Consider the following 23,010-nt stretch of genomic DNA (forward strand, 5'->3'; position numbering starts at 1 on the left):
CTCTAAGACTGTTTGTATCCTGCTCAGGACTCTAAATGCAAAACAGAACAGTATGAATGCTTTCAATTTCCAGAAATTAAAATCCAGAAAAGTGAAACAACTACATTGCAGCACATTCTTCATTCCTTTTTGGCTTTGCTTCTAGAAAACACTCTACCCCACAAAAACTTAACTGCAGAAACAAAAACAGTAAATACTAGCAAAATAACTGCCAGCAGAAACACCACCACATCAATTGAGTGGTACTGGATCATTGACATCTTTTAGGACTCCGTCCTCAGATGTGCTGCTCCTTTGTGCCTCATGACAAACTCGATCCAGAACATGGCCCAGTCTATTGGTTTCATGGGCTGCTCTCTATGCAGGCTGGACAGCACCTTCATCTTCTCCATGTAGGTTGGATCATAGAGTACCTCCTTCAGAGCCTCCAGGAAGTTGTCTTTGTTCACAGTTGCAATGTCCAGGACTTTGGCCACACCTCTTGTGACAAGTGGAAGACCCAAACGATGACCCAGAAGGACCCCTGCACCAGTCGCAGGGTCTGTCAGGAGCGCACCAGTCGCAGGGTCTGTCAGGAGCACATCATATTTGGCATCTTGGAGGCTTTGCATCAGTTTTGTATTCTCAAACATCTCCCTCACCATCTGAATCGGAACCTTATGCATCTCATAGAACTGTTCCACCAGTTAAAAATGTAGAGACATACGAGCCCAAAGCGAAGCACCTTTCCGCCGCATGTTAATCATTTTGTCTACAAATATCCCAACGTTTTCTTTATCAAAACCAATAGAGGAATTTACTCTGATGGACTTGTAGTGGGGGGACTCTGGCTTGATGTACAAGGTCTCTGTTGGTATTATCATTGTAATTTCGTGGCCTCTGGCGTGAAGTTCCTCAACGAGGACTTTCATGTTGATCATGAAAGGGAAGGAAACACCAAGACTTTCCCTCCAAGACCGGTCGGTACATCTTTGAAAGAGATTCTAATGAGATTTAAGATTGTTAGATTTGTCCTGATCAGTAACGCTTCACAGTTCTTCAGTTCAAGAGTATGCATCAACTTAACAAATAATCTAAACTAAATCGAACTAAAAAATAGAGAATAGTGTATAATTTTAGCTACTTCATAGTTTTAAAAACGTTTGTGCTGACTATTAGCATCTCTATATTAAGTACATTCGTATCGTCCATTGTTTTAATTCATAAGGAAGAAAATACAACTTTGAGAGTAAAAAGTCTACCACACCATAATATGATTGATACACAAATGGAAAAGATGACAACATAAATTGCTGGCTCGTTAAACTATGCATAGAATGCATTGATTTAATGAAATATTTGTTTCAGTTACCTCTCGAAAATAAGGAAAAACAGGAAGAAAAATTCAAATTACAAACTAATAGCTGTTCTGTATTTTTTAACCTGCATCTGAATTCACTTCTACATAAAAAACAAGCATGATAAATAAGGTTGGACCATATAGTTTAAAACATTATGATATTAACAAGGATATTTTCTAATGTTTTTAATACTTTATTGTATACCATATATGTTAATACCTAAAGCGTGAGTCATTATATTAATATACTGTGTATATATATATATGGTCCAGTGTGTATTGACCAGGGAGCAACTAGGATGCAAGTTTTTCATTGTATATCTGCAGACTGGTGGCACATGATAATACATACATTTAATCATTGAATGTATGCAAAGGTACATACAAAATAACCAATGTTTTGTGAAGCAATTAATCAGTCAATCAATCAATCATTTTGGTATTTTTTATTCACAGCTTGAAATAATTATTTTAAAATAGTGAATTTGTAGAACGATTTGCATGACAACATTCTATCACCACTAACAATCATGAACAATATTGAATCATTGTCCAGCCATAGGGATAGACAATCACAAGATACATGTGCAACTTTTTAAAATTAAATTGATCTCATTTCATTTAAATATGTGCAGTAGTTAATGACAATTTGTTTGAATTTTTCAAAAAACCTGCAAGAAATCCTTCAAAACAAATCCTGGATATTGAGTAAAAACTGATCGCTGACTTAAGGTTTAACCTAACACCAAATTATATTGTAAATTATTCATAGATTTTTGAGGGATTCTGCTACCCGTGGAACACACAAACAAACAAAAATAACGTAAACATGAACTCTTTGGTTGAATTCATTAGATAATACGAGATTTTTGAGTGAATTCAACGACACACTGAGGCATGTTAGGTTACCAATGTAAGACTGCTTGTATCCTCTTCAGCAGAATAGAACAATTCATTAATGTTTTTTGTTTTGTCCTTTTGAATCTTTTCGACAATAAATCAGGATCCAGTTAACAATCTAGCAGCACGTTCTTCATTCCTTTTTGGCTTTGCTTCTAGAAAACACTTTTCGCCACAAAAACGTAACTGCAGAAATAAAAACAGTAAATACTAGCAAAATAACTGCCAGCAGAAACGCCACCACATCAATGGAGTGGTACTGGATCATTGACATCTTGTAGGACTCCGTCCTCAGATGTGCTGCTCCTTTGTGTCTCATGACAAACTCAATCCAGAACATAGCCCGGTCCATTGGTTTCATGGGCTGGTCTCTATGCAGGCTGGACAGCACCTTCATCTTCTCCATGTAGGTTGGATTATAGAGTACCTCCTTCAGAGCCTCCAGGAAGTTGTCTTTGTTCACAGTTGCAATGTCCAGGACTTTGGCCACACCTCTTGCTTTCATCCTGAAGAAGTTGTCAGGCTGGTCGAACATGAGGGGCAGGCCGACCAGGGGAACACCGTGGTAGATGGCCTCCTGGATTCCGTTGGTACCTCCGTGGGCCACAAACACTCTGGTCTTTGGGTGACCCAAGAGGTCTTTTTGAGGCAGCCAGTCCAAGAGTAAGGTGTTGTTGCCGAGGATGGATGGTCTTTTGCCTTTGTGCTTCCAGATCACCTTCTGAGGAAGCTGGGCGAAAGCAGCGGCAATGTCCTCAGTGATGTCCTCAGGAAGTTTTGCCACCAGGGTTCCCAACGTCATAACGATGACACCATGTTCACCAGAGCTCTGGACAAAGTCCTCTAGTTCTTTAGACAGGGGCTGTGAGGGTTTGCACTGAAATCCTGACATGTAGACGACGTTTGGCATTGTGGGTCGTGGGAACTCAAAGGTGAAATCGTTCCTCATCAGCCAGATGTCTGCTATCTGAAACAGCTCCATGTAATGTACATCATTTCCAAAGTAACGATGGACGAACGGTTTGTAGTTAGAATCTGTGACATACCAAATTTGAAAACAAGTGAAAAAATAGTAAAGTAAGTTCTTGACCCGATCAGAAAACGTCATCTTGTCAGTCAGCTCTGCCCCTGGTATTGGGACATATGACAATGGGGAAGGTGCAATCGCATGATGCCCCTCACCCTGAACAGTCCACCTCACATTAAAGACAAGTGGAAGACCCAACCGGTGACCCAGAAGCACCCCTGCACCAATCCCAGGGTCTGTCAGAAACAAATCATATTTGGCATCTTGGAGTCTTTGCATCAGTTTGGTATTGTCAAACATTTCCCCCACCATTTCAACCACTTGCTTATTCATCTGATAGAACTGTTCCACCAGTTCAAACTCCAGAGATATACGAGCCCAAAGTGAAGCACCTTTTCGCCGCATGTTAATCATTTTGTCTACAAATATCCCAAAGCCTTCCTCATCAAAACCAGCAGAGGAATTTACTGTGATGGACTTGTAGTGGGGGGACTCTGGCTTGATGTACCAGCTGTCTGATGACCTCATCACTGTGATTTCGTGGCCTCTGGCGTGAAGCTCTTCAACAAGGACTTTCATGTTGATCCAGTGGCTTCCATCCAACGGGAACACCAAGACTTTCCCTCCGTTAACCGAGAGTGAAGAGCAGAGCAGCACCGCAAGTGCCACCAAGGCCAGTCGGTACATCTCTGAAAGAGGTTCTGATAAGAGATATAAGAATGTTAGATTTGTCCTGATCAGTAAGGCTTCACAGTTCTTCAGTTCAAGAGTATGCATCAATTTAACAAATAATCTGAACAGAATGAACTAAAAAATAAAGAACAGCATTGTATAATTTTAGCTACTTCATAGTTTTAAAAATGTTTGTGCTGAATATTTGCATCTCTATATTAAGTACATTCGTATCGTCCATTGTTTTAATTCATAAGGAAGAAAATACAACTTTGAGAGTAAAAAGTTTACCACACCATAATATGATTGATACACAACTGTAAAAAGATGACAACATAAATTGCTGGCTCGTTAAACTATGCATAGAATGCATTGATTTAATGAAATATTTGTTTCAGTTACCTTTCGAAAATAAGGAAAAACAGGAAGAAAAATTCAAATTACAAACTAATAGCTGTTCTGTATTTTTTAACCTGCATCTGAATTCACTTCTACATAAAAAACAAGCATGATAAATAAGGTTGGACCATATAGTTTAAAACATTATGATATTAATAAGGATATTTTCTAATGTTTTTAATACTTTATTGTATACCATATATGTTAATACCAAAAGCGTGTGTCATATTAATATACTGTATATATATATATGGTCCAGTGTGTATTGACCAGGGAGCAACTAGGATGCAAGTTTTTCATTGTATATCTGCAGACTGGTGGCACATGATAATACATACATTTAATCCTTGAATGTATGCAAAAGTACGTACAAAATAACCAATGTTTTATGAAGCAATTAATCAATCAATCATTTTGGTACTTTTTATTCACAGCTTGAAATAATTATTTTGAAAATAGTGAATTTGTAGAACGATTTACATGACAACATCCTATCACCACTAAAAATCATGAACAATATTGAATCATTGTCCTGCCATAGGGACAAGATACATGTGCAACTTTTTTAAATGAAATTGATCTCATTTCATTTAAATATGTGCAGTAGTTAATGAGAATTTTTTTTTTTTTTTTTCAAAAAACCTGCAAGAAATCCTTCAAAACAAATCCTAGATATTGAGTAAAAACTGATCGCTGACTTAAGGTTTAACCTAACACCAAATTATATTGTAAATTATTCATAGATTTTTGAGGGATTCTGCTACCCGTGGAACACACAAACAAACAAAAATAACGTAAACATGAACTCTTTGGCTGAATTCATTAGATAATACGAAATTTTTTAGTGAATTTAACGACACACTGAGGCATGTTAGGTTACCAATGTAAGACTGCTTGTATCCTCTTCAGCAGAATAGAACAATTCATTAATGTTTTTTGTTTTGTCCTTTTGAATCTTTTTGACAATAAATCAGGATCCAGTTAACAATCTAGCAGCACGTTCTTCATTCCTTTTTAGCTTTGCTTCTAGAAAACACTTTTCGCCACAAAAACGTAACTGCAGAAATAAAAACAGTAAATACTAGCAAAATAACTGCCAGCAGAAACGCCACCACATCAATGGAGTGGTACTGGATCATTGACATCTTGTAGGACTCCGTCCTCAGATGTGCTGCTCCTTTGTGTCTCATGACAAACTCAATCCAGAACATAGCCCGGTCCATTGGTTTCATGGGCTGGTCTCTATGCAGGCTGGACAGCACCTTCATCTTCTCCATGTAAGTTGGATTATAGAGTACCTCCTTCAGAGCCTCCAGGAAGTTGTCTTTGTTCACAGTTGCAATGTCCAGGACTTTGGCCACACCTCTTGCTTTCATCCTGAAGAAGTTGTCAAGCTGGTCGAACATGAGGGGCAGGCCAACCAGGGGGACACCGTGGTAGATGGCCTCCTGGATTCCGTTGGTACCTCCGTGGGCCACAAACACTCTGGTCTTTGGGTGACCCAAGAGGTCTTTTTGAGGCAGCCAGTCCAAGAGTAAGGTGTTGTTGCCGAGGATGGATGGTCTTTTGCCTTTGTGCTTCCAGATCACCTTCTGAGGAAGCTGGGCGAAAGCAGCGGCAATGTCCTCAGTGATGTCCTCAGGAAGTTTTGCCACCAGGGTTCCCAACGTCATAACGATGACACCATGTTCACCAGAGCTCTGGACAAAGTCCTCTAGTTCTTTAGACAGGGGCTGTGAGGGTTTGCACTGAAATCCTGACATGTAGACAACGTTTGGCATTGTGGGTCGTGGGAACTCAAAGGTGAAATCGTTCCTCATCAGCCAGATGTCTGCTGCCTGAAACAGCTCCATGTAATGTACATCATTTCCAAAGTAACGATGGACGAACGGTTTGTAGTTTGGTTCTGTGACATACCAAATTTGAAAACAAGTGAAAAAATAGTAAAGTAAGTTCTTGACTCGTTCGGGAAACGTCATCTTGTCAGTCAGCTCTGCCCCTGGTATTGGGACATATGAAAATGGGGAAGGTGCAATCGCCTGATGCCCTTCACCCTGAATAGTCCACCTCACATTAAAGACAAGTGGAAGACTCAAACGGTGACCCAGAAGCACCCCTGCACCAATCGCAGGGTCTGTCACGAACACATCATATTTGGCATCATGGAGGCTTTGCATCAGTTTGGTGTTTTCAAACATCTCCCCCACCATTTTAACCACTTGCTTATTCATCTGATAGAACTGTTCCACCAGTTCAAACTCCAGAGATATACGAGCCCAAAGTGAAGCACCTTTTCGCCGCATGTTAATCATTTTGTCTACAAATATCCCAAAGCCTTCCTCATCAAAACCAGCAGAGGAATTTACTGTGATGGACTTGTAGTGGGGGGACTCTGGCTTGATGTACCAGCTTTCTGATGATCTCATCACTGTGATTTCGTGGCCTCTGGCGTGAAGCTCTTCAACAAGGACTTTCATGTTGATCCAGTGGCTTCCATCCACAGGGAACACCAAGACTTTCCCTCCGTTAACTGAGAGTGAAGAGCAGAGCAGCACCGCAAGTGCAACCAAGGCCAGTCGGTACATCTCTGAAAGAAGTTCTGACAAGAGATGTAAGCTTGTTAGATCTGTCCTGATCAGTAAGGCTTCACAGTTCTTCAATTCAAGAGTATGCATCAACATTTGGAAGCTGGACTCATTTGCTAATTATGGTTAGTTATGTAGTAAATTACATAACTGTGTTGCAGATGACTTGAACCTTAAGAAGAACTAAAATTGCTGATTAGATTACCTAATATAAAACATAATTGGATTAGAAACAACATGCAGTTGCAGAACCATGTTTCCTCTTAAATCTGCAGTAACTTTAATTCTAGATCCTTTCATTTTAGTCTGGAAAGCATCATCTGAGGATCAGAGGAGCCTGGCAATTGGAAGATGGGAAGTTTTGTTAGTGGTAAGATAAAGATGTAGACTAACTACCAAAGTGCAGGATCTTAGAGAGATATCAAGCTGTGTCGTCTGCAAAAATGCTAACTAGAGTTCACGAGTTGTCCAGCATCCAGACAGACTCCTGACATAAAATTTAGTTTTTTGTAGGTATACCTTCACATCCAAGAGGACTGTTCACAGTAGAAACAAAATCAAAAAGAACTGGAGATGTACTGTAAATATTGGCAATGTAAAATTATGTTTTTGTCACCCCAGATTCTAATTTTGGTGAACTGTTTAGGAGAAGTTGAATGCAGGAGAAATCCTTTTTTTCCAAAGAGAGACACCTTCAAAAATCAAAAGCAAGATGACGTTTGTCAAAAGAAGGGCAAACTTGTCTAATCAAGTGTATTGGGCTGGATAGAATTAAAAATGGACATGGACATGCGTGCGGTTCTGTTTATACAGCATTGGATACGTGGACATGTCCTCAAATGCACATGCAATGCGTGTATGGTACTTAAAGTTTGGGCCAATACGTCCAAATTTCTGAGACCAGATTAGAGCAGTGATTCTCAACTGGTGGCTCGTTTTTAGTGTTTCAGTGGGTCGCGGGCCTTTGCCTGGATATAAAAAAAAAGTTTTTTTAAATCCTGTGCTTTTATTTTGAGGGGTATTTTTTATGCAGCGGAGTTATTCACACTCCTTAACAGTATTTGGCGTTAATGCCTTGTAATGCTAATAGACACCCATTTCACAGTATAGAAGAACACCCAAAATTTGCTTTCATATGCTTATTGAGCGAAACGTAAGTACGACACCGACTACATGAGATATGGATTTTCTTATGTTGAGGACAAAAGAGGGCAAAAACCTCAGTGTGTTTTCCACAGCGGATAAACTGAAAACTATATCTCTGTCAAATGACACTATAAGTAAGCGAATTGAAGACATGTCGGATGACATCAAACAACAGACCACAGCTCAAATTAAGGCAAGTGGTCATTTTGCATTACAAATGGACAAATCTACAGACATAACAAACAAAGCAGTTTTACTCATTTACGTGAAACATGACAGGGACTGACAGGAACAATTTCTCTGTACAAGAGAGCTTCCTACTACTACGACTGCAGAGGACTTTTTCAGCTCAGGTTCCAACTGCACCATCTTTTCATTAAATATATTTGAGAAGTAAAAAATTTGGGTCGTGGCTTGTCATTAAGGGGTAATGGTGGGTCCTGCAGCCAGACCAGTTGAGAACCACTGGGTTAGAGAATTACATTTATGTCACGTAGATACTTGCGGCTATGCCAACAACAACAAACATATTTAAGCGCTTATTTGAAGCAGAGTTTCTATTTGCACCCAGATGGGAATAGTCACATGGCAGCTATAAAGCAATTTACACCCAGCTAGGATGAATTATGCTACTTTATTTAGCAACAGTTAGCCAGTCGAAAGGCTTTTATTTTGTAGTAACAGTAACAGTAGAAGTATAAAGAGCAACAAAGTGTGTGTACGGAGAAGATTTGGTCCAATTTAGGACTTTCATCCAGGAGACCAGGAGTAGAGTCCTGTGTTACACATATTATTTCCCCTATTTGACTTATTATTTTCTATGCTTTTTATCATTATTTTCAGCTTAGTTTAGTTAGATTTAGGCAACACAACTTCTACTACATAGCCTACATATACACTGAAGAGTATCTAATAAATATTATTGTTGGCTTCGGACACCTGGGTGCTAATATCATCTGCCTAATCCAATAAGATACAAATGTTTCTGAGTCTTTCCAGTTGACTTTCACATTTGATGGTAATGACTGTCAGTTTCAGTAGTGCAGCCAAACTGATGCAGATGCACATCACTACAAGACTTTCCACAAAGGATTTTCAGCTCCAAGACTTACATAACTTCCAGATTTCCTGGTTACACAACCACTCAATGTGGGAAGTCCTGCCGCTTATTCCCAGGAGGTTTACAAAAGTGGTTTTGGATTTGGTCCATGTTCCCTCTCTCAGGTTTCACAGCTTTGTGTTCATGTACATGCGTCGCTCAGTAACGATAGGTGTCGAACAATAAAAGGGATTAAATAGCAGCTGCCTTTTGTTTGTAAGAGGACAAGGGTCAAACAAGCTTTCACGTATTGTGCTAACAAGAACCACAACTGTTAGTAAAATGTTCAGCTTTAGCTTCACAGTGTTTCAAACATGATAATAAATAGATTTGTGTCAGCAAAAGTAATTTTGACTCAGGTTTACTAAAGATAATACGTATGTACTACTTCCACTACTACTACTACTACTACTTATACTACAAATAATTATGATACTATAATATGGAGATCATGGACTTGGATTGATTTAGGCTCCTCTCTCAGATACAATTAAAACCATTAGTTGTAAAGAACATTTTGAAACGATGCAATAAACAGCCAAGACTACCAGTAATAAATGTACATGTTCTCTTTAAAAATGAGAGAAAACGTGTGCCCCTCTCATTTATGCAAACAGGAAACATGAGCTGATACACATCTGTTCCCAACAATAATTCAATGCTATTGCTTTAATTACCATTATTGTTTTTTTTCCTGTTGCCGTGAGTCTGCTCATTCAAACTTCCAAACTTTGATATGTCTTCTCATAGCTGAAGGGATGTCATAGTTGTGAATAAGCACCGTTTGATGCCAGGTTGCTCAAAACATTCCTAAATCACTCTCCTCCTGCTTGTCAACACAGAAACATCTGGAAGTCGCTAGACATCTGCAAGTACTCAGGGTTTAGCTGCACATATTCATCATGGTAACACAACATGAACCCTAAAACAACAGCACGGAAACATCACTAAAATGTTTTTGTTGTAGCTTTATATTAACATACCACCGGCTGTGTCCATATTTTAGCCTGTAAAGCGTCTATTCTTTGACGTAAACACTTACCGATAGCGTCCCCAGTCGACAGATTTCACGCGTCAACAGGAGCTTGTTGTTTGTGCGTCCAGCCTCCCTCACAGTGAACTGAACCCCACCGACGTCCAGCTCTGAAGGTTAGAGCAGCTCTCGGAGGGGGTTGACGCTGAACAGGACTAAAGTCCAGAGTGTGTGTGTGCTGTGCAGGTTAGTTACATAAAGGAGAGCTGAATATAAACAGCCTCACGTGGCAAACTTGAACCTTGGTAAGACCACAGGATGTAGTACTGAGATAAGAGTGACCTGTTGATATGGGACAAAGGCAAATGAAGTTGATATTTTTTTGTCCTTTTTGACACACTTTGTTTTCTTTAAAACACAAAGGCAGCAATAATAACCATTGAATTTAAATTAAAACAAAGTAAAAGGTGTCTTTATTTGATTCAAATTATATATAAAAACCTTACAAAATGAAGTAATCTTGACATTGCACCTACATACAGAAGATGGAGGCTTCTTAGTCATTAAGAAGCTTCAATGACATCAGTGTGATGCTATTGGTCACTGTCATGGCAGCGAGTAACTAAAGAGCATGCTCGTACCTGAATTACACAACTTCGTTATCTGACTGTAAAACAGTTGATAGGGTCTTTCACGAGACAAATATATCACACATTAAAACAAATATGTTTCACTCAGATGCTAAGGTACAGGATATTGTGAGGGGAGTACTAAATGTGATTTTTTACTTCAAACTCATTTAAAGGATACGGCCCTTTATTTTGAATTTTGGGATTTAATGTTTAATATATGTTTTAAGATCTTTTGTAAACAATCAAGCTAAACTCCATCAAACATTTTTGGGAAACCAAAAATATATTGATGAAAGCTGCTCAATAATAACACAAGAAAACCGAGTAGACAAGACTTCTGTTTTGTTGTCTGATGATGTCATCGATGTTGATTAGTAAACTTCCTATCGTCAGATGAGTCTGACAAACAGTATTCTTATTTTCAGTGGTTGGGTTGGGTGCTTTTATATTTCCATGGAGATATTTGTTACTTTTGGATATTGTATTTGTGCCTACATCTCCAATAATACTTTAATAAATACTTTTTATATTTATTTTTATTAATGCTGAATAATTCTTCTTCTTTTGAGTTTGACTTTAATCTGGATTAATCCGCCACATCCAAAACAAATATGCCATTTCCTCCTGATTGTTCGACAAAAATCCAACACTGTTTTAGGAGACTTAAAAAATATAATAATATAGTAATTTTCAGAAGAAGTAAGAACCAATGGACATTTTTTTATTTTTGAAAACTGACTAACACCATCATTTGATGGTTTGACTGAAACATGCTGTTGTTTCCAGCCTCGGAGTCCACGAGCCCCAGCAGCCGCCGGGCAGCCAGTGTGGCTCCATCCCCGTCCCTCTCCAGGCGCTTGGATCCCGACTCTCCAAACAGCACCCTCCACCGATGGTGTACCGAGGGACCCCGACCTCATCTGAACCGGGACTCCCCGTCCTCTGATGATCTTGGAAGCTGCTACACGGAGCTCTACCCCGGCCCCCAGAGCTACGTGGAGAGGCTGCGGGTGGAGGACGGGAACGTGTACTTGTCGCCGGTGGTGGAGACGGTCTCTTCTTTTAAACCGAGCAGGTACCAGTCGCCACTGATGCCCACGGAGAATAAACCTTTGGAGGTGGGCGTCCTGCGGCGGGTGAAGGAGCTGCTGGCCGAGGTCGACCCCAGGACGGCGGCCAAACATATCACCAAGGCCGACTGTATGGTACTGTCTGAAGCTGCTTATGATTACCAGTGGCTAAAATTACTATTTTTAATGGGAAAAGAGTAGCTTGTTGTGTTTTTTCAATTCACTTTTTAGCCTCTTTAGTCTCACTTTATGGCCCAAAACATAACTGCTTTGATTCAGTCTCACCACTTTCATCATTTCCAGGTGCAACAGGAAGCAGAAAGACACAGTTTAGGACTAGTTAGAGAAGGAAGTGGCACATCTAGCAGCTTAAGAGACCGACACATTTCTCAGTTAAAAAAGAGAGAGTTAAAAGAGAGAGAATGTTGGACTGACATTCATCAGTGGGACACAAACGCCACTTTAAATGAATGGTTGGGAACTGTTTTCTTACCCATTAGCCTTCACAACTTAAATATAAGATGATACAGAAAAACATGGGCGGTCAGGATATCTCATAGGTACTGTGCATTAAAATCGCTCACCAAATATAAAGAGACCTATTCAGGAGTAGACCAGTAAACATGTGTCTGTTTCCCAGGTGGCCAAAATTCTGGAGGTGACTCCGGAGGCGCAAAGGATGATGGGAGTCAGTTCTGGGATGGAGCTGCTCACGTTGCCACATGGCCAACAGTTGAGACTGGACTTGCTGGAGAGGTGAGTAAGGATTCAGAAATCCCGGACACTCAACTTGAAGTTTTTATTGAATATTTTAACAAGCTACGGTCCTTTATGCATCGTTTTATTTGTGTGATTAATCCCCATGTCAATTTATTTTTGTAACGTAAAGTTGTTGCTAGTTGACTTTTTGTGAGAATAGATCATAATTTACCTCCTAAAGCAATATAGGACTTAAGTGTCACCCTCCTCACTGGTGACGTGAGCTCAACTTTTAAAGTGTCTCCAACGGTCCTGCAGGTTCCAAACCATGGCGACCATGTTGGCTGTGGATGTGTTGGGCTGCACGGGGACGACCGAGGAGAGGGCCGGCCTGCTGCACAAAATCATCCAAATCGCAGCGGAGCTCAAGGGCACCTCGGGCGACATGTTCGGCTTCGCCACAGTCATGAGAGCATTAGAGCTACCGCAGGTGAGCATGCAACGTACAGAGACAGGAAGCATGGGGAGAGAGAGAGAGACAGAGAGAGAGACAGAGAGAGAGACAGAAAGAGACAGAGAGAGACAGAGAGAGAGAGACAGAGAGAGATGGAGAGAGAGAGAGAGAGAGAGAGAGAGAGAGAGAGAGAGACAGAGAGAGAGACAGAAAGAGACAGAGAGAGACAGAGAGAGAGAGACAGAGAGAGATGGAGAGAGAGAGAGAGAGAGAGAGGAGAGAGAGAGAGAGAGAGAGAAAGAGACAGAGAGAGACAGAGAGAGAGAGAGAGACAGAGAGAGAGAGAGAGAGAGAGAGAGAGAGAGAGAGACAGCCAGAGACAGAGAGAGGGGGCCTGACATGCAGCAGCTGAACAATAGTTGGGAGATTAACGGGTTATGATATTGATGCCTTAGTCAATCATCTGCAATAAAACCTGCAGTATAACCCCTTATCCACTGAGCATAAAGGAACAATGAGCACTGCTGCACACCGATAATACTCTAGCGTGACCACATTATCTACTATTCAACCTCAAGAATTTATTGTTTTCTCATTTCAAAGTTGGAAGCATGACCTGGCGAGTTAGATATCACTAATAGCTCACCTTTATAACAGTAGAGGAAGAAACTCTACTGAACGACAATACAACTTCATTTTTTGACTTTTTATTTCAAGTTTGTCCTCTTTTACAAAATCACATCAATGTATCACCTGTGAATGGACTGATCTATAATATACAGTATGTCAGCATTGATTCTGCTTCCTCAGCCCTCTCTGCCCCTTTACATTTTATGTAATTATATTACTTTTTTTTGTTTTTTAGACTCTAATATGTCAACAACATGAAACAAGAATTTAGAACTTGGCTAACTGATTTTTTGATTTATGTTCTGGAAATGTATGAAAATTAGCACATATTTGATAAGGTAAAGCCTAATTTGCATATTAAACACACAATCCCAGAAAATTTGTCATACAAAAAAAATTATGTAATGTAAGTAATCAAATATCATATATTAGTATTTTTTACCCTATTCACCTGTAGTGTCACAAATATAAATAAAGGTACTGAAATGAAAATGTTCAAATCCAATTTCATTCACTCAAGAAAAATTCTACATTTACAATTTCTTGGTTATTTCATGTGGTACAGGTAAGTGGAGATGAACATCACATCCAGTCGAATTACTTTCCATCAAATAATACCAAATATCCTATTAATAAAGCTAAAACTCTATTGAAGCAAGATATTCTCGCATTTAAATCACAGGTTCCATCTGGAAGAATCACTGCCAGGTTTTAATGCTGATGTCTCTCTGTCTCTCAGGTGTCCCGTCTGGAGCACACCTGGACGGCGTTAAGGCAGCGACACACAGAGGGCGCCATTCTCTACGAGAAAACCCTGAGGCCATTTATGAAGAGCCTGAACGACGGCAGAGGTATGTGTCCGTTTTATAGACCAACAAACTTCCGTTTAAACTGAAGACACTGACTGTCTGTGCGTGTCCGTCCATCCAGAGAGCTGTCCGCTGTCCAACACCACCTTCCCCCACGTCCTGCCCCTCCTGTCCCTGCTGGAGAAGAGCATGGCGGTGGGTGAGGGGGCGGAGCCGTGGGAGACGGCCGAGGTCGGGGTGGACGTGGTCATGTTCCACCTGGGGGCGGCGAGGACCATCGCTCAGCTGGGGGGCATCTACCGCTCCAACGCTGAGAGCAAACTACAAGGTAAAGGAGACTGTGTGGTGTTGATGAGGGACATTTTACCTGCATTAAATCCATACTTGTAAGATTTTAAACTTTCAGACTTTGGTGCCCCCCCAGTGGTGGCAGACAGATGTGAATAAACTTAGAGAATATCCCCTTTTTTACCAGGTGGCGACCTCTGGTTGTATAGAAGTCTATGAGAAATTGACTCTACTTCTCTCTTGATTTATTCTCTCAGTAAACATTGTAAACATGAGTTTATGGTCTCAATCTCTAGTTTCAAGTCTTCTTCAATACAGCATGATGTTCATTTAATAAACCGATGTTTATGTTTATGAACAACCGATGAACAGAAGTGACCATATTAGAACTGAGGAGGAGTGACGTAGAGATGCCGTATACGTCTCTGGTAGAGAGACCTGTCAATGACAGTAAGCCCCGGCCCTAAAGCATACCCTACTTTATGGTCTGTTTGACTCTAAATGGACCATAATTTATTAAATGAACATCATGCTGTATCATGCTTCAAAATGAAAAACAAACGTTTAGAAAACTATTATAAGCCCATTCTTCTGTTGATCCAGTGGTGTTGTTGTTGTTGACGTTGATGCTGCAGGTTTCCAGGAGCAGCCGGAGGTCCTGGAGCTCTTCCTGACCGACTTCCAGATGAGGCTGCTGTGGGGGAGCAGGGGAGCCGAGGAGAGCCAGGCTCTGCGATATGCCAAGTTTGACCAGGTTCTGACCGCCTTGTCCAACAGGCTGGAGCCGCCCGTCAAACCGCGCTGACCCCGGAAAGAAACCACTAGATGGACAAACGATGCAAACCAAGAAGCTGCAGAATTCACAGTCTTCACATCTGATTTGTTTTCTCACAAACTCCTTGTGTTCTCATTTACCGTCCTCATCCAGTATCTATATTCTTAACAGAGGACTTTAACGTGTCAGAAATAAACTTTATCCTGCCGCTATGAACCAAAATTGCAAATGGAAGATATCCGTGTAAATATGCAGCGCTGTGCCAGAATCTTGTAGCTTTTGTTCAGCGGAAACAAAACAGGAAGTTGTTTTCTGTTTTCGTGAAGACGAGGCTGAGCCTCAGTGTGTTAGAAACGTGTTCATGTCTGGAGCTGAAGGCTGGACCTTCCCTAAATTTACAAACGTATGTCATATTGTACAACCCAATAACAGAATAACATTGTATCTACATTTCCAACGTGTTAATCATTAAGATTTTCTAATTTGAATATGTAATGTAATGGATGCTGTAATCAGTGCTGAGGTCAGTTCAGAACTTTAGTTTTTTTTTTCTTCCTGTTTCCTTCAAAGTTAAATCCGTACAGTTTCTCACATGATCACACATTCTCTCATCATCGCTTTGTGAATTTATGTTTGAACTGACCCCAACCACACGAGTACAGCAGCACGGATACTTTTACTTTACAATACATAGTGTTAATGTCTGATATGTATCTGAAATGTAAATAAACATGTTTACCTCACTGTCACGCCGGTTTATTGGATGAAACTGTCATCTGTCAGTTACATAGCTGATGCTTATTTCTCGGTTTCCACTAAAACCGATTCATCCTCAAAACTTTTGAAAAGAACTTTGAGGATTTCAAAAAATATATATATGTTCTTTGAAGTGTTATGACATTTGAGCATTTTGTTGCTAGATGGCATGATCACATCTGTGAAGGAGCATGCATTAGGAACATCTCGACAACTTTTACAAACACAAAGACTACACACCTGTTCTCTCTTAATGAAACCTAAATCTCTCTGAAGTGTTGTATCCCCTCTAATGTGGTGTACCATGAATGGATGAATGAATAAATAAATAACTAAAACAAAAGCATGCAAAGTTCTTTGAGTTCAGTTTTTACCGTCTGGCCACTTTTTCTAAATTACAAGTCATTACAAATATAAATGTCTAATATCAGAATCTAAAAGATCCCTTGAGACCTGATGACCCAAGAAGCCTAGCTGCTATTTTAGACTGTCTTAATGATATCAACTGTTGGATGGTACAACATTTTTATTGTATCGACTTTCTCACTGAGCTTTCAGTTATTGTTATTATTGTCTTGCTTTTGCTGCTTTGTCGGTCAAATAACTTTGCAAACTCTTTTTTATAGGTGCTATAAATAAAGTTATTTTTTTTAATGCAATTAGAAAAATTATACTATTTTCTACCATGTTTTGTAATTATGTTCAGTATAATTATATAAATTATAATTTGAATATTTTTCTAATAAAATGCTGCATATAAATGTGACTTTTATTTTCCTGATGTTGTGTTTACCGCTTTGCTTTCTGGACTGTGATCTTCCAACGTGTCCCTCCAAAAATACGCCCCCATGCCAGATGCTTTCTGGGAAATGTAGTCAACTTCTGTCACTTCGTTACCTGCGTGTGGACGGACTTCCGCGAAGGAGAAAAACTACAAACTGACCGGTCGTCGTTGCGGAGAAGGTTGGAGAAATGTTGGCCATTCTATCTGTGCTGTTTGTATACCTTTATAGTCCGGTCTGTGGCGTTTTTCAGAAACTTTACTGCACCATATCAGACAGCTGTGAATGCGACTTTAAGCCGAATATCAGAGGTAAGACGAGATGTGTAGCTAGCTAGCTAGCTAACTAGTTAACGTTAGTTTGCTGCTTCTAGCTAACCAGGTAGCTAGGTTAAAAAAACAGCGAGAGTATCGCAATGTGCTTGTTCAGTGACTTCAACATTTGTGATATGTTTTGTTCCAATGAATAAAGGGTTAGCTAACTGACGTGTTAGTCTACAGTGTTCACGGAGAGTTAGTTATTACTGTTATTGTAATCACTGCTTTGCTAGTTAGCGTTATGCTAGCTAGCAAAACACAGGAAGTGTTCTCTGCTGTTAGCTAAATACTGAAGAGAGAGAGCTCTTTATTTAGCAAGTAGCAAGCTCTAAACTATGGAGATAATTACAAATGTGAGGTACTTGTACTTAACTGGATTGTTTATATATTTCTGCTACTTTTTACTCCACTACATCTCAGATGTATGTATTGTACTTTTTACTACATCTCAGAGGTAAATATTGTACTTTTTACTACATCTCAGAGGTAAATATTGTACTTTTTCCTGCCGTACTACTTAATTTAGACCTCTCACCATCTAGTACTGCAACAACAGGGGGTCAAACTCAAATCAGCAAAATATATAATATCCTTAACTTGGAGAAGGTTTTTTTTTGATTTTCTCAATTTTAGAAATGACCAAATGTGTGGCACCGTTCTAACGTGAGTCTACCGATGGAACCTCAATGGTCTTTTCTTCATTTTTTTCTACCAGTGTCTAAAGCAAGTTCCTCAGCCAAACAAAGTCTATGTGCTGGGACGGTATTTTTTCTTTTAGTTTCTGGTTTAAGTTCCACTTCCTGTGGCTCCTTTCTTCCTGGTCTATTTTGGTGTAAAACGTTTTAAGCAGCCAGCCATGTAGCTGTTGAGGATGGCTGATAACATCAACTTTTCCGCTGTCCTTATATCCTGACAACCAGACCTGGAGTGGGACCTCTATAAGAATGTGTACGGCCAACATCTGGCCCAGGACATCGTGTCAGAGGAGGTGGCGAGGTTCCTTCAGAATAAAACCCCCGAGCGGCCCCTGGTGCTGTCCTTCCACGGCTCCTCTGGGACAGGGAAGACGCTGGTCAGCTCCATGCTGGGAAACCATCTGTACGGCTCGGCGATGAGCAGCCCGTATGTCCACCAGTTTGTTCCCACGCTGCACTTCCCCTTACCGGACCGGGTTCAGGAGTACAGGGTGAGTCAGGGGCCATTAATCCCGTTTTAAGAAGTTTTAAAGATTAAACGTGAGACGCTTGGTGGGTGGAACGTGCTTATCGTTTGCAGCCCTCCGAGCTGCTGTCAGGACTGAGTCTTCCCTCCTTTGGTTCTTTCCTCAGAAGGAGTTGAAGAGTTGGGTGCAGGGGAACCTGACGGAGTGTGCTCGCTCCGTCTTCCTGTTTGACGAGATGGAGAAGATGCCTCTGGGTCTCATCGATGTCCTGGAGCCCTTCCTGGGTCCCTCCCACGTTGTGTTTCGCACCAACTACCGCAAGGCCATCTACGTCTTCATCAGGTATACACACACACACACACACACACACACACACACACACACACACTAGGGGTGTAACGTACACAGAAGCTACAGATCTGTTTCTTTAATTTATTTAAGTGTCAAAGACAAAATCCTCCTGCTGGGAACTGAGGAAACATTTAGTACATTCTGTGGTAACTTTGGTACTTTAATTGAAAACAGTTTTCATTTCAAACACTAAACAAGAGCTGCTCAAGAAACACCATTTGTTTACAAACAATAATAATAAAGAAATGTTGATTCCTTTCTTCATTAATTGTCCTTTTTTTTCACAAAATAATGAAAAAGAACCGATAAGAGTATCAATAACATCCTAACGATACTACAAAGTACATGAACAAGGTGTTGAATGGTAACACAAATAAGTAAATCTAATATTTATGATTTCTGGTCGATAGACAACAGAAAGAAAGAAGAGTTTAGTGGGTCATGTTGGTGTGAAAAGAGACAAACAGTGGATTTGTCCTCTGACTTCCAGCATGGAATACTTCCTTATTTAATGCAAAGTGAATATGCAGCAACATTCCCCTCACAAACAGCAGCATTGTGTGTGTGTGTGTGTGTGTGTGTGTGTGTGTGTGTGTGTGTGTGTGTGTGTGTGTGTGTGTGTGTGTGTGTGTGTGTTCGTGTGTGTGTTCGTGTGTGTGTTCGTGTGTGTGTGTTCGTGCAGCACCTCAGGAGAGGAGGTGATCAACAGGAAGGCTCTGGAGAGCCGGCAGGCTGGACGGGACCGAGAGGAGATCACAGCAGATGACTTACAGGAAGCCATCGCACGGACGGTTTACAACAGCACAACCAGTGAGTGAACTGTGAACAAATAGTTAGAAAAAGGTGGAATACATTTTAAAAATGTTTAAACTAACAGAAGTTGCTTGTCTTATTTGCTTCACCATACTTTCTGTACGTCATTTAAATGTTTGATATTCTTTATATAGAGCCACAAATTAATCTGATTTATGAAAATGTGTGCTTCTTTTTTATCTTATGTGACATTGACTGAATATCTTTTGGACTTTTGGTGTAATATTCACAGGTTTGTTACAATTCCTGGACCGAGGATTGAGTCTCAGGATGATATAATATTCAATAATCACCATAATATTTTAGAGATGCAGCGGTGCAGGATAACAAACAAACAACCTCTTAGTCACATCACTGTGGGATGAAGGAGACTGAAGGTAGTTTCTTTCTCTCTCCAGGTGGTTTCTTCCAGTCCTCTGTCCTCCATCAGAAGCTCATCACGCGCTTTGTTCCCTTCCTGCCGCTGAGCCGGCGTCACGTGGAGCGCTGCGTCCGCTCACAGCTCTGCCAGCGGGGCAGCTGCGGTCGCAGCGACGTGGTGGAGGCGGTGGGCGGAGACATGACCTACGCCCCCGTGCAGGGACACTACTTCTCCACCACCGGCTGCAAGGCTGTCCCCGCCAAAATAAACCTCTTTCTGTGAGCCGAGGAGGAGAACTTGTTTTTAAAAGACTGAAAGAGAGAAGGGGGGAAACTCCCTCTGGAGGTAAGACAGTAAGGAGGAAACAAATCAGTTTCAGAGCAGCAGCTAACTACACTCTGGGGGAATTGAACTCGCAGCTTTTGTGCCGTCAATGTAGAGGGTCCCTGAAGGCATCGCCGGTACGCGTCTGGCTGAAAGCTCAGGAGAGATTATTCCCTGAGTCATGTGACGCTCTACCTCAACTCCTCCTTTCCTTTATGAACTCTACAGTTAATACTTTCATATTTCAGCTGCCATCAGTTTATTTATTCAGTATTTATTGGTCTTTTTTTTCTCCCCCTTGACACCTCCATTTTACTTTGATACAGCCACACTGGTCCGGTCCCAGTTGACCCACAGGTGGAGGTGCAGATTTTAGTTTGGGTGTTTGAGTATAAAAGGGATTGAAACTTTTTTTTTAAGTCTTGTTGATTTTAATACGTCTGAATGTTTAAATTTGTGAGAAATCAACATAACGTTGCTAATATTTCCTGCGTGCAGCAGTTTAACAAAATGTTTGTTTCAGCTGGTGCACGAAGTCACTCAACTTTTGTGAAAGTGTAAAACACCAGAAGAAGAAATTTAATTTGGCAACAGTGGATGTGATTCCAAGATTTAGAGAATTTAGAAATATATTAGATTTTTAAGCACAATGTTTTCATCATCATGGCGCCGGACCAAATTTAATAAATATAATTGAACAATAAACACTAATTTAAATATCTGATATCTGCTCATACATATCCCTAAATAAGAACCCGATTATTAAAATATCAGCTTCACTCAGCATCCTCTAAAGTATCAGCATAACATCATGTGTTGTACTAAAACTACGTGTATTAAAAAAAAAGTACAACGTCCATAAGTATTTGTCTTCTGGATTTTACTTGAAAGTAGTTTTTCTGCTGCTCTGCAGGATTTTGGAGCACATCATCATCTGTGCCACCAAGGGGCAGTAACGACCTCCTTTAACCAATGAGAGGACGAGGTGAAGCAGAGTTCACCTGCAGCTCCATGCATTTATATTCAGACGAGCTCTGTAAAATAAAAAAAGTATTTAGTGTCTTTAATGTAAATTGTATTGTGAAGACGAGTCCTGTGTGTTTAAGCACAGAGAAAAAGTGCACTTTACTATGGAGGATAAAACGGACCTGGTGTGTTAGAGTCTGACTTTTGTGAAGGCAGAGCTTGTGTTTGAGTCCAAATGAAGGCTTTTAATTCTGAAATATTGCCACGCGTTTGAATTGTTTACAACTCGTTAATGATTGTAAAGATTTGTTGTGTGCGTGAAGAGCTGCAGCAGCAAGTCAGACAATTAAAGTGCAATGAAAATCAAACTTAATTGAATTTACACGTGCAGTACAAGAGAGGAAGTCTGTAACGTGCGGTTCATCTTCACTGTGCAGTCAGTGTTGTCAAAAGAGAAATCCACAAAGATTGATCAACTATTTAAGATTTATTTTCCCACCAGCTATTGTTTTCAGTTGTTATATTTCCTATTGTTTGTTTTTGTTATTTTGTATTAAATATCAGAGACTTAAATGTTGTTGAACCTGTACTGTACACAAAGAAGACTGTAAACTCCCACCAGACTCAATGCAAATATATAATATATGCAAATTAATCTTTCTTTTTTTTTTGCCACAACGATCACTCTCAGAAGTATTTATAGTATTGTTTGTGTCTTCTTTGGACGATCTGCCATAGTTGAATACTAAGTTTCAGCCACTGAAGTGCCTGAGTGTCTGTGACTGAAGCCAAATGCAACATGTGGTACTACAGTGTAATAAAAAAATAAAATTGAAATGCTCAACAAAACTGTTGTTCTGTTGTCTTTCAGACATTTAAGAAACAAAATGTCCATTAAATACAATATAACGTGATTCCAGTGATTGATTGACTTCGCTTCATTGAAATGATTCATTTAAAATTTTAAAGTAGTCTTATAGTTTCATCATTCTGTTTCTTTGTTTTTGCTTACAGTAGGTATTTACACAGCTATTTAGCATTGTGAAAAAATTAAGTAGTTGCAGTTGAGTTGAGTGTGTTGCTTAGACAGAAAAATATAAAATATCTGTTGTTTGAAAACCAAGATGGCTACTGTCCAAAACCCAAGATGGCAAATGTCCAAAGACCAAGATGGCGACAGCCAAAAAAACAAGATGGTGACTGTCCAAAAACCAAGATGGTGATGGACAAAACCCAAGATGGTTATGCCCAAAAACCAAGATGGCGACGGGCAAAACTCAAGATGGCAACTTTCCGAAAACCAAGATGGCGATGGCCAAAATATCAAACTCAAGGTTTCAAATCTTCAGTCCACAAACCAATGGGTGACATCCCGGTGACTACGTCCTCTTCTTATATACAGTCTATAAGGAGTCACATTTTAGGTAGAAAACCTAAACACAGTCCGTCATCAGTTTCCAGCATTTCAAAGCTTTTACCACCGACCTGACGTTTGGTATGTTTTCAGGTCTTAAAAGCGACTTTGATGGCTGAGAACTGGTGTAGAGTCCTCACGTGTTTGTCTCCAGCTGTCACTGATGGAGAACGAGTGGAGCTGCTGTTTGTCAGCTCTGAACAGGAAGCAGAGACAGAGACACAGCTGGTGTCAGAGGTCTTTAGTATTCTCTCTCTCTCTCTCTCT

General features: G+C 40.3%; 2 protein-coding genes and 2 pseudogenes across 3 annotated transcripts in view; 2 read left to right on the forward strand and 2 right to left on the reverse strand.

The window, feature by feature from the left end:
* Nucleotides 1–16,241, forward strand: part of LOC137866706 (SH2 domain-containing protein 3C-like) — a 34,151-nt gene extending 17,910 nt beyond the window's left edge. Inside the window, exons 7-12 of the mRNA XM_068702772.1 lie at nucleotides 11,559–11,977; nucleotides 12,483–12,598; nucleotides 12,860–13,031; nucleotides 14,365–14,476; nucleotides 14,556–14,762; nucleotides 15,358–16,241. Of these exons, the coding sequence (XP_068558873.1) occupies nucleotides 11,559–11,977; nucleotides 12,483–12,598; nucleotides 12,860–13,031; nucleotides 14,365–14,476; nucleotides 14,556–14,762; nucleotides 15,358–15,527 (1,196 nt within the window). The 3' untranslated portion in view covers nucleotides 15,528–16,241. The remainder of the gene's footprint in view (nucleotides 1–11,558; nucleotides 11,978–12,482; nucleotides 12,599–12,859; nucleotides 13,032–14,364; nucleotides 14,477–14,555; nucleotides 14,763–15,357) is intronic.
* On the reverse strand, nucleotides 1,771–10,298 carry LOC137866708 (UDP-glucuronosyltransferase 2A2 pseudogene; annotated as a pseudogene).
* LOC137866707 (UDP-glucuronosyltransferase 2B31 pseudogene) lies at nucleotides 4,747–10,298 on the reverse strand (annotated as a pseudogene).
* A 955-nt stretch (nucleotides 16,242–17,196) lies between the features above and the next one.
* tor2a (torsin family 2, member A) lies at nucleotides 17,197–22,172 on the forward strand. Of its 2 annotated transcripts, none has more exons than XM_068702788.1 (5): nucleotides 17,197–17,346; nucleotides 18,273–18,538; nucleotides 18,681–18,856; nucleotides 19,548–19,675; nucleotides 20,077–22,172. In XM_068702788.1, the coding sequence occupies exons 1-5, from the start codon at nucleotides 17,226–17,228 to the stop codon at nucleotides 20,319–20,321; spliced, it is 936 nt and encodes a 311-aa protein (XP_068558889.1). In that variant the 5' UTR covers nucleotides 17,197–17,225; the 3' UTR covers nucleotides 20,322–22,172. The 2 variants fall into 2 exon arrangements, with proteins under 2 accessions (XP_068558889.1, XP_068558890.1); XM_068702789.1 differs by having other exon boundaries at nucleotides 18,684–18,856.
* The last annotated feature ends 838 nt before the right edge of the window (nucleotides 22,173–23,010 follow it).

This window comes from Cebidichthys violaceus, unplaced genomic scaffold, assembly GCF_023349555.1.
Source record: "Cebidichthys violaceus isolate CVI_PGR_0920_01 unplaced genomic scaffold, fCebVio1.0.p SCAF_89, whole genome shotgun sequence".
NCBI lineage: Eukaryota > Metazoa > Chordata > Actinopteri > Perciformes > Stichaeidae > Cebidichthys > Cebidichthys violaceus.

Bases quoted from the DNA above. Each gene is read 5' to 3' on its own strand.
- tor2a (XM_068702788.1), top strand. From the start codon at position 17,226: ATGTTGGCCATTCTATCTGTGCTGTTTGTATACCTTTATAGTCCGGTC. The intron at 18,539-18,680 runs GTGAGTCAGGGG...TTCTTTCCTCAG, and splicing joins ACCGGGTTCAGGAGTACAGG to AAGGAGTTGAAGAGTTGGGT. The intron at 18,857-19,547 runs GTATACACACAC...GTGTTCGTGCAG, and splicing joins GCCATCTACGTCTTCATCAG to CACCTCAGGAGAGGAGGTGA.